Source organism: Solanum dulcamara, chromosome 11 (genome assembly GCF_947179165.1).
Source record: "Solanum dulcamara chromosome 11, daSolDulc1.2, whole genome shotgun sequence".
Classification (NCBI taxonomy): Eukaryota; Viridiplantae; Streptophyta; class Magnoliopsida; order Solanales; family Solanaceae; genus Solanum; species Solanum dulcamara.
In genome coordinates this window covers 60,415,824-60,428,006 of record NC_077247.1, presented here as the reverse complement: position 1 = coordinate 60,428,006, position 12,183 = coordinate 60,415,824, and the positions used below count along the sequence as shown (strand labels likewise).

The 12,183-nt window shown below is 28.9% G+C and overlaps 1 protein-coding gene across 1 annotated transcript; it reads right to left on the bottom strand.

The window, feature by feature from the left end:
* Positions 1-3,267: 3,267 nt before the first annotated feature.
* LOC129873440 (homeobox-leucine zipper protein ATHB-13-like) lies at positions 3,268-4,959 on the bottom strand. Its single transcript, XM_055948540.1, has 3 exons — positions 4,808-4,959; positions 4,007-4,404; positions 3,268-3,800 (listed from the first exon to the last, which is right to left on the bottom strand). Exons 1-3 carry the CDS (start codon positions 4,956-4,958, stop codon positions 3,429-3,431), a joined length of 921 nt encoding a protein of 306 aa, XP_055804515.1. The 5' UTR covers position 4,959; the 3' UTR covers positions 3,268-3,428.
* Positions 4,960-12,183: the final 7,224 nt, after the last annotated feature.

Sequence of the window (12,183 nt, the reverse complement as noted above, 5' to 3'; positions counted from 1 at the left end):
AAAAGAAAAACACACATATATTCTTGTTTTTTTCTTTCTTAAAAGAAAAACACACATGTCGTATGAATTCATTAATCATTGAAGAATTGTATGTAATTTTATTTGCTAATTATATTTAAAGAAAATTCAATTATAAATTTTGGAACCTATACTTATTTCAATGTATTTAATTGTGTATTACTGAGTAATTATTATAACTTTTAATTAGAGAAACATTATTTTATTTTTTATGAGTTTTAATTGTCTTCTTTAATAGAAAATTTTATATTAAATGATTTTTTTTTAAGAAAATGTATATCCTAATTATGTATTATTTTATTTTACATACATTAAAAACGATGTAATTTAGTATAGTATGATACATAAAATTTATATGTTTTAATAACTGATAATTAGGTATTAAGTGATCTTTTAATTATTTTTATTTTTGAAACATCCTCTTAATTAGTATTATTAGAGTAATTGGATATTTTACTTCTGGATAAAATTGGTGAAATAATTTTAACAGTTACTATAACCTATAATTCTGATATAATATAAAAACATTATTGTGTTGTTCAGGATGAAGTTATAAATATCTAATTTTCAATTATTTTTATTTAAATCTAACTTCCAAAATTAAATTCTTATTTTTTTGTCTTGAAAATCAGTCATTGTATAAATAGTACACTAATCATTGAAAATTGGATATAATTTTATTTACTTGGTTATATTTGAAGAAAAGCCCAATTACAAATTTCTGAATCCATGCTTAATTACTATATTTTACTAAATTTGTATTATTGAATAATTAAGTATAATCTCTAACTAGATAATATATTTACTTATAGTTATTATTAACGTGAAGTCTAATTGTCTCTTTCAATAGAGAAATACGGTAAATAATTTTATTTAAAATATATCAATTATACGTTACTTTATTTTTCGTATATTAAAAATGATGTAATGTAATTATAATATACTGCATAAAGTATATTTATTTTTAAATATTATAAATGAGACTTAGTATTAATATAAGTGATCTTCTACTTTTATTTTGTATTAATGTTTTGATTAATATATTGAAGCAATCGAGTCTTGTATTTGTGCATGGTGAAATAAATGAATTTATCAATTGATGCCAGATATTGAATATTACTATTTCTTTTTTTTGGAGTGATTATAATATAAAATTTAATGTTTATTATTCAAGGCATATATATATATATATATATATGCACGCGCGTGTGTATTTTGAAGAAATAACATTTATTGTATAAACGATCTACTAATCATTAATTTTTATTCACTTGATTATATTTGAAGAAAAAATCAATTGTAAACTTTGGGATCCGTATTTACTATCATCAAACAAACAGAAAATAGAGAAAAACTTAATATTTTTACATATTATTAAGTTGAAGGGTATTTGAGATAAAAAGTATGGTACCACATCGAATGAATAGAGATAAACATTTGTTCTATAAACATTTGTTCTTATTAATGTTTTCGCTTAAAATGATTGTCCGTAAATTTTAAGAATTAAATTAGGCAATCAAATTTTGACCGTTACTATCTTCCTATGTAGGAAAAACGAGTTGGGACGATTAGACATTAGTTATGAATTTTGCTTTTTAGTGGGGGTGAGATGCGGGAGGGGTGGGGAATGTATATGATCTAAACATAATTTGAATTATATTTGTAATGAAAAAAAATATAATGTAAAAATGAAATTACAAAAACTTTTTAAAACTAAAGTGTATAATTTTTTTAATTAATTAAACATTGTTTGATTATTAAAATTAATCAAATAAAATGAATTATATACTATACACACACAAAAAAGATATACATGAAGAAACTTTTCATCCTTCTTTGTGTATTATTTCAAAAATTAAGAGGAATAAGAAAGAGCTAACTTTGTTTCTGGGGAAATGTGTTAGGGGAAATAAATATAAAAATCAAAATAAGAATATTAAGGAATTCTTATAGGCAAAGATTATGATTGTCTTCGTACCATTCTAGCTAAATTCGGGCAATTTAGCATTACTCTATTATAATAAGGTAATTTTTTCAAAATTTCATAGTAAAGAAGCTCAATTACAATTTATCTCAATTTTTTTGGTAATTATTCGAATTTTTTTTTTTTTCCAGATTTCTGATACATAGGAATGACGCTGATACATCGCGATTTGATACATAAGTTCTTTTCATGATACATCGCTAGTTGATACAAACCAAACATTGTAATAACAATAAAATTTATGAATCAACTTATAACACCTAATATATCATGAACACAACAAAAATAATATTAAAACTTATGTTTTATTGATACATTGTGTGTTTGGTTTGTATCAACTAACGATATATCATGAAAAAGACTTATGTATCAAATCGCGATGTATCAGCGTCATTCCTATGTATTCGAAGATGAATTTTTGAAATTTTTATAAATGGTAGAAAATAATTAAAAATATAGAAATATAAGATGTGTAATTTGATAATTTTTCCTGATCTTATCCCAAGTGGTCCAACCTTGCAAAAACACTACTATGCCTGCTTGGAGGCGAGTTTAATTGAACTTAATACTTTACGCGGAATATAAATATATTTATAAATAATTAGTTTTTAGTCTTAATTTATTTGATTAATTAGATACGGAGTTTAATAAGAAAATAAAGGTTTTTGAAAACTTGTGGTCTAAAATGAATCATACATGTTTGTGTGGCTATATATTATTTCATTAAAGATAAAATGGATATTTTAAAGTGAAATTATTATTAAATATAGAAATATGGCAACAACAACATACCAAGTGAAATCCTTGGAGTCTAGGGAGGATAGGATGTTCGCAAACCTTACCACTATTTTATGGAGATAGAGATGTTTCTGAAAGACCCTTGGCTCAAAAGTCACAGCCCAAGTAAGAGAGAAAAACAATCTATCTACATAATGGCAAAAATAAATTAAAAAAATAATAAATAAATACATAAATAAAAACGATACAGATTTTACAAGACAAGAACAATAACGTTAGTATAGTAACGTGATAATTAAAGGCAATAACAACACAATTATAGTGACACGTCTAGATCTACGATCAACCCTAAACCTACACAAGACAAGACATCATTCTATCCCTACCAGCCTTCTATCCTAATTCGCGATCTCCACTCCTTCGTATCTAAACAGATGGAGTATTAAAATTTCAATAAATATCAATTTTTAAGATAATAATTCCAAAAGTATAATGGTTCTGGGGAATACTCACCAAAAACACTTGTATAACCGCAAAGAAGAAAAAAGAAAGAAAATCCATTTCTGATTCATCAAGTGGTTCGTAATAATTCTTAGATGATTTGCTATACACACAAAAGAATTTAAACTATTAGCAATAAGAACAAAAAGAGTTCGATGATATAACTGAATGATACTATTAAAGAAAATTAATTAAAGTGTTGCTGCTCTGGCCATGGCCAAAAATTTGTATGATCATCGACAGGAGTAAACATGTTGCAGAATCCTTCATCTTGGACCGTTGGATCAATATTCTTGTGGCAATGGCTGAGATCAGATGAACTCTGAAGAAACTGGGCCAGAGGGATTGGGCCGGGTTCGGGTGGGAAAACGTTCTTGGAGTAAAATGGGCTGTCACCTGATGATGTCCTTGTTCCAAGATTAACGTCAATGCTATTGTTGTCGTCACTTGCGTTATTACTCCAACACCCTTCGTTTTCTTTGTTAAGATTAAACATTATTGGATTTGGTGTACCACCTCCGCCTGATGATTCTCTCTTCTTCACACTTAATAACTGTAGCTGTCACCCCAAAATTTATAATCAACAAAAAAAACACTTTATATATATAGAGTACAAGTATATATTTAACGAGGATAAACAGTCGAGTTGGATTATGACTCATTTGTTGACTTGATTCAATGGGGATATTGATATCGAACTGTCCAATTATATTATCTAAGTGTGTGTTGGATTATTTTAATTAGTTGATGATACATAATTATTACCTCAGAATGAAGTTCCTTGTTTTGAGTCTTGAGTGTATGATTGTCAGCCTTAAGTGAATCAAAATGTCTCTTTAAGATCTCATAATCTTTCTCTAATTGCTTAGTCTTCCATCTTGCTCTTCTGTTCTGGAACCATATAGCTATCTGTCTAGGCTGCAAGCCTAAAGCTCTAGCCAACTGAATTTTCCTCTCGGGTTCAAGCTTATTAGCCACTTCAAAGCTTCTCTCCAGTGCCTTCACTTGTTCCATATTAAGCCTCCTCTTCTTCTCCCCTAACAATTGCGTTGATCCATCCTCATCCGACATTTCATTATCCTCCACTCTCAAATCCTCATGATTATCGCACCTCTCCACACCAGAAAAAGACATGGATCTCCTCATTAACATTGATGCTACACCTGCACATATATATATGTGTGTGTGTGTGTGAGTGAGTGCCAAACATCGATAAATTCAACTAATTAATTAGTCATCATCTCACAATTATGCATCTTATGTGCTAGCTATGGGTTCAACTGAATCCATTAAAACATATATTAGAACATCGCTATATAATTCAACAAATCTGTTCAATTTTGATATGATGTGACAAGAGAAAAAAAATCATTAATTCCTCAGTTGGAAAAATATGTGACCATGAAAGAGGGACTAAGTGAAAGAGAATAGATCGATTGGCGATAAAATTGTGGCAAAGAAAGGGATCGATCGAGCTAGGTCTAATTAGTGAAACTTTGAGAATCATAATTCAAAAGTAGTTTAAAACGTTCGCATTTGCTAAGAGAGAGAAATTATTAAACTTACCATGATTGAAGTGATCTTGATGAGGAAGAGAAGGAGAGGGAAAGATTTTAGGTGAGGTGGAAGGAAGGTGATGATTATTATCTTGAAAATTGAGGGAAATATCAGGTGTAGAAGGAAGAAAAGCCATGATCCCTGTAGTACCAGAAATCATGTTAGCTAAAAATATCTATAGTAAACTACTGTATATATGTAATGCATGTCAGCTAGCCGGGGGAGGGAGGCATGTGCAGTGGCGGAGTCAGGATTTTGAACAAGGGATTTAAAATTTGAAGAAATAGACACACAAACTAATCAAAGAGGATTCGACATCTACTTTATATATATCTAAAATTATTTTAATGGTGCATAAATAATATAATTTTCTGTCGAATGAGGTTCGGATGAACCCCTTAGCTCCACCATTAAGCGTGAGAGTATTAGCTTTTCATTTTATTATTATTTTAATTTAATTTTTTTTGGGGGGGGGGAGGGAGGGGGGCGAATTTATATTACTACACAAATTATCTAGCAGTCTTTTATTAAAAATAAGGATGTTAAGTAAGGGAAGTGGGAACATGGAATTGGGGGGAGGGAGGGGGACATTAACATGGGGTGGGAAGATGGCAAGACTGGAAGCCAGCTAAGTTTATACTTAACAAATTAAAGCATATAACGTGACGTGTTATTTATTTTATTAGAGTCTTCCAAATATTCTTCCTACCTGCAATGTGATGTGCTCTTGTATTAATCCTCTTATACTTTTGCTAATTCACGTATTTTACACCACATGAAATCCATTATAACCTAGCCTTATAAATCTCTTTAATTAAGTTTTCAATTGTCAATATAGATCAGATCTTCTATGCCCACTAATCTTTTAACCGGATAAATATATAATATTTGAGATATACATAATCTTTTTTTTTAATACAAAAAGGATCAGAAAAGGAAAATTTTCGCTACGATATATGAATAATTTGATATTAATATAGCTCACTAAATGAGCTAGCCCTCAACCATTGGTTTAACATGTAGTCTTCGGGGAAATATGTCAGAGCGTAAAATTTGTTTTATTCCTATCAATATATTTTAACTGATTATAACAGATTATATATGTTAATTATTAGGTTATTTATTAAATTAGGTTTAACTTGAAGTTCTTAAAAGAAACTTTACCTATAATGGATAGAAGTTAAAGTCATAAGATAAGAAACACACTGTTATATAAACGATAAAAAAAAATGATGACTCTGCATTTGTAGGGCAAATGGTTTATAAGCACAGGGATGTATATAGTTCAAATTAAAATGACATCGTATAGTCAAAATCAAGCATCAACTTTGGGACACACCTATTTTAACTTGTAGGTATCAATCATTCTGCATTCAATTATTCTAATATGTCGTCTATATATATTTATGTTGGTGATAGATTATCATTTTCTCTATTTAATAAAGGCGACTAGCTTAGCATCTACATATATAACGATGCTTGATAGAAAATTAATAAATGTAAGAATGTATAAGCAACAGAAATGGTAAATAATTGTTTTCGTGTTACATTTAAATCTAATAGTAAGATCATAGGCGGCCGCAAAATCTGAAGGCCGCATGTTACTGTTGGGAATATATGTTTAAACAACTCAGGCGGCTGATGCATTGCTTGCATCATTACATAACAAGATAAGCAGGTGTTCAAAATCGAATCGCAACCGATAAGTCAATTGTAAAATTAGCTTATTGGCTTATAGGTATTGGATTATAGAATAAATCATTGGGGACGGATTAAAATTTTATTATCAACGATTTATTGATGTGGGGCGGATTATTAAATTTTCTTATCGGATAAACCGTTAACCCATTAAGAATTACCATATACAGATATACTTACTCTTTTTTTTCAGTCTTTAGCTAATTGACATGAGTCTTTTACTCTGGTTGTGTAAAAATATGAGTCATCAAGTTGAAGTCAGTGTATCCTTGACTTTTGCTTGTATGGTATATCTTCTCTTCAATCAGCTCCACACTTTCAATGTCAACTTAAGTTCTTTCTCGTTGTCAAATAGTCTACGAACTTTTTATAGGTTATTCTATACACCGCCTAATAACCGTCCGATAATTGGTAATTCGTTACCGAACTAACCGATATTTTATAGGTTGGCTAGCGGATTAGTAAATTTAAAAATCAATATCCGATAGGCTAAATCGTTAAGTAAAATTATCCGTCAAATCCGCTCGATAAGTAGCCCTAGATCCACCCCTAGGGCGAGTTATTTGAATTTCGACTCGGAATTACGTGTGCATATGTTAAATATTGAAAAATTGACATATTTTATTTTCAACTCGAGTTATCGCTATTAATTTTTGAATAGTTTTATTTTGAGCCTTGTATTAATTTTGAGTAATTATAACTTGGATGACGTAGTACTACTGCATCAACTATTTGTTGCAACAACGATTATCTTTAAAAAATTTATGTTCCGCATTCAATGTCCATAATCCATTGAAGTTCCATTAATTAATATGTAAAATTCCACTATTAGGATAAATCGCTCGACGATTTCATTTTTAAGGAAGCGAGATCTTTCATAAATGATGGAGGGATATTTGGAGCACGTCGGTAAATAACTTAATAAAGTCATGAAACTATGCTTATATCTCCTACAATTTAAGTAAAATATGCCGGAAAATTTCAATTTGGTTTGTGAGCTATTGCATAGAAGCAGAGTTTTTTTAACCCTCTGCACACCGAAAGGATAGCGACTGCGAATTCTCTTTATCATAAAAAATAAAAAAATTCAATTTTCTCACTGAATGTTTACAAATGACATCCTATTAGCTAATTTAACAGATTGTCAGAGTAAAGCAAAATGAGGAAATAATAGTTGTACCTGTATTAGGAGGGGAAAAGGGCAAAACAAGCATAGGGAACCTTTTGATGTGAATTTCTTTATGGGGAAAAGAGGTGCAATCAGCAGTAAGGGAGGGAAGTGACTGCCTCACACTAAATCAGTTCATAGGGAAAGCTGTGATGACACTTTCTATCCCACTTTTTTGAGTCTGCTGTCAATTGTTAGTGCTAAAAGAAAGGCAATGGTCCATCAAAAAACGACACTTGATTTTTTATCATCAGCCTTAAATTTTTGGACAGGATTATTCAATACGTGATTCAAAAAATGTTTAGATTCATTTTCTAGACATTAAGTGTGATTTTATTTCACAAGCCAACAATATTTTAGATTTGTATCTGTTGGACTTTGATTCCAGAGTAGGAATTTCTATTTTCTCCGATGTAGTTAACTTTATTCCCCGAATTGAGGGTGAAATAGTCTTTATCTTTGGGTGGATTATGACAACATTTATTCACCCATTATAACATCTTAATTTCCTTGGTCAAGACAACAAACGGATCAAGACCCAATCCAACAAACGAATTTGACGAGTTTGACAGATTGAATTTGATTTTACTTTTGACACTCCTAATATACATGTATCCTTGATCTCTCTGTGAGACAGACCAAGAATACAGAATTGTACTCCTTCCTTCTGTTGTGTATTCACCCCAACGCCCCCCACCCCACGCCCCTTGACCTCTCATATTGTTTTGCTAGATTTTATAGTACAGTAATATATTTTTATTTATTTATCAAACACTAGAAATTAATTAAGAAATTCATTTATTTTTCAAAAAAACATCTTCTTTTGTCCCAAAGGCAAAAGAAGAAATGCGTTAATGGGTTGGTTATGGGATTACGGGCATCTTTGAACGGTACTGGATCTTGAAGCTGATGGGCTTTCAGATAATAACCTAGTCATGATGAAAATTTGAGTGCATCCAATACTATGCATTTTGTTGGGCTTTAAGCCCAGTTTATTTGGACCAAGGTCCATTTGATTGTTTATCAAGAAATAGAAGGATCATTGTAAGCAAAGCCCATTTTATTGTTTGAATGGGCTCTTGCATTCATTTCGTTGTAAAAGTCAGGTGGGTTGGCTCGTTTTCAGGCCTACTATGAATTTTTAGCTATGTTTATGAAAAATAGGGAAATAGCTATACTATAATGCGAAAATACGGTTTGATAGAAATACCCTTTGTTAAAATACTAAAGAACATATAAAGGTTTGAACCCCTTCTTGAATTTTCAGAACTTATAAAAATTTGAAACCCTAAATCGTTTCTTCGTTTTGAAACTTCAACACATTTTTTAACCCAATGAATCGGTCCTTGAATATGAACTTATATATGTTTGAACCCCATTGATTTGTTCCTTGATTTTAGAACTCCAACAAATATTTGAACCCAATGAATCGTTATTCAAACAATTATCATCAATTGACTCTTGAAAAAGGTAACCATGACTGAGAATTTGAGACATAGGATATGTTCGGTATATGCAAAAAAAAAATTGAGATAATTTCAAAAACCTCCCTTCAAGTTTCGCTCTATAACACTCACCTTCAATGTGGTTTACGATATTACGCCTACCTCTTTCATTTTGATTTTTTTGTAACCATTTTTTAAATATATTAAAAATAAATATAAATTAATTATGATTTGACAAGCTTACCCTTTTTATATTAATTTCTTCATATTAATGTTTATTATAAAAAAATAACTTATTTAATAAATATAAATAAATACTATTCTCGTCCTTAATAATTGAAAGTTCTCATTTATCCAAACTTCCACATTCCTGTTCAATTTCTCTTGATTTTCTTGGTGAAAGTAGTGGGTTACCGTGAATGAAATCACCATGAATTGGTTCGCTTTACTTTGCAAAGACCTTTAATTTTTATTTGATAATTAAAAGAACACGTGTATCTACATATAATATATTATATTACTAATTTATTTGTGTTGATTTAGTACTAATTTATTTGTGTTGATTTATTTTTGAAGTACTTATTAAACAAGTTGTTTTATAATAATATGTATTAATATGAAGAAATTAATATAAATAAGGAAAAATGGTCAAATTGTAATTAATTTATATTTAATTTTAAATATATTTAAAATATGGTTTTAAAAAAATCAAAATAAGGTAGGTAATCGTAATAATGTAAACCATAGGGGAAGTGAATGTTACAGAACAAAATTTAAAGGTAGGTCTCTGAAATTATCCCAAATATTTTTATTTTTTTTCATGTTCAATTAATCAAAAAAAATGATTTTTTTCCTATAAATTTCTTAAAATGAGAAAACAGACATTCATAGTGAAAATAGAAAAAACTAGTTTCATAGACAGGATAATATTAAAAAATTTAGGTAAAAACAACTCATTTTTATGAAACACATTTTCCTTATTACTAAAGTCATAACAGGATTGGGGGAAGAAAGTATTAATACTGGCCATTCAAATTAAAAGGTTAATATTTCCCAAAGGTCGTAATCTCACAATTACAAAACAAAAATCTTTCACATGGAGCGGGGGATAAATTCATCACTTTGTGGCCTGGACTTTTTGAGCCTTGACGGATTCTCTTGTGTGTTTGGTCCGCCTAAAAGACTATATAATGTACATATTTCTGAATTAAATTGTAATAGGTGGCAAGGAACCTTGGAAAAACTTCACTCAAAATATATCTATAAGTGATATATTTCATTACATTTATAACACTAAAGATCTCTTTGTAATTTTGAGACGTTATTTAAATTTATATTCCTTACTTTGATTTATTTATATAATAAAAGTTGTTTTCTGATTTAATGGAATACTAACTTTTGTAACACTTTCTTCTAAATGTGCTACTATATACAGTAATTATTTTTATATTTTCATACTTGATAAAAATAAAGAGATGAGTATATATAATATTTTAAAAGCAAGAGATATTAAACTCAATTTCTCATTGTTTTGCAACGCATCATACATTTTTCTACTCTTTTTTTTTTCTGTATATATCTTTTAGGAGCATGTGTCTCTAGCTCTTCTTTATATCGAAAAGCTAATTATTATCCCACTTAAATTTATAATAATACTCCCTTTTGGTCTATAATAAGTAATTTTTTTGTTAAAAAAAGAATTTGATACATTCATTTAGAAAATTACTTATCATATTTAATTAAGAGAATTATTTGACTAAATTAAATTTGCTCAAATCATTTGTTAGACAAAGCTAAAATTGGTGGAAAAAACTAACACTTTCTTAATTTTTAAAAATTTAATCAAATTTGAACTATTACAAAATCACTCATATTGAATCAAACTTGAACAAATAAAATATCACTTATTGTGAAGTGAAAAAGGATATAAAATATATATACCTATTAGTATGAGGATGGTGTCTAGTTTTAGAAAATGAGATGGTGAAGCCATCATAAAAAGTAGAAGCTCAGCCTAAATGGGTATTATTAATTAAAATCATATCGTAATATAATATACAATTCTTACTCTTGCTTTTTTGCAAAAATAAATATAGCATGATAAGAGAATTAATAATTTAAAAGGAGAATTTGTTAGTGGAATAGTGGAGGTCATGAACGTAAAGTTGAAGGAAGAGAACATTAAGAAGAAAAACAAGGCGACATTCTTTCCATAATATACGCCCAATTGTCAATTTAGATGTTCTAAACGGAGTATATGATATGATTATTTGGTGAAGCACTTTGATTAATTTTGTTTTATCTCTCCTCAAAAAATGGGAATTTTATTCTTCTCTTAATGCGTATCCAATTATAGTATAATCTACGGGAAATACATTGCCTAGTGGCTTTTGCTGAAATTTTTCCAAAATCGCTTGTCCATTAAAAAAAATAAAATTGAATCCATAATGATAAAACTATTTTTATGGGTTAATACTTAATATATATATACACGATATATGCAGCCTGTAGGGCGGCTATAATAAAGTCTTACTCCAAACTCCACTACTCCAGTGGCCGAATAGTTTTGAAAGGACAGAGCAGTAAATTAAAGCATCTTTTTTTTTTTCTAAGTGTCTAATTAAAATAGTGTAACATAAATTAAAATGGGCATACTTTTGAATTTGGAACTATGATTTTAAATCGACGTTTGAAAGTATATTTGGAATCATAATTTCAAATTTCAAATTCTCTATTAAAATAAAAACGATTTTGAGATTCCAAATTGTGATTATAAAATTTGATACATAACTTATATTTGTTGAAAAGTCTCATTATTTTAAATTTTGAAAAAAAACAAAAAACCAAAGAACTCATGTTCGGTGGGAAGAGAAATTGTATGTAAGTAACTTGTGAAAGGATTTTATATTATATTGTAGAATACTTTATAAAATTATGATATTTAAAAGTTTGTCATCGCAAATATTTATTTATAAAAAAAAAATAAAGATATGTGATCTATCAATGAAGTAGTGCCTTCAGATATTCAGATATTTTATTTTATGAACAATGATTTAATTATTTGGTAAGATTGT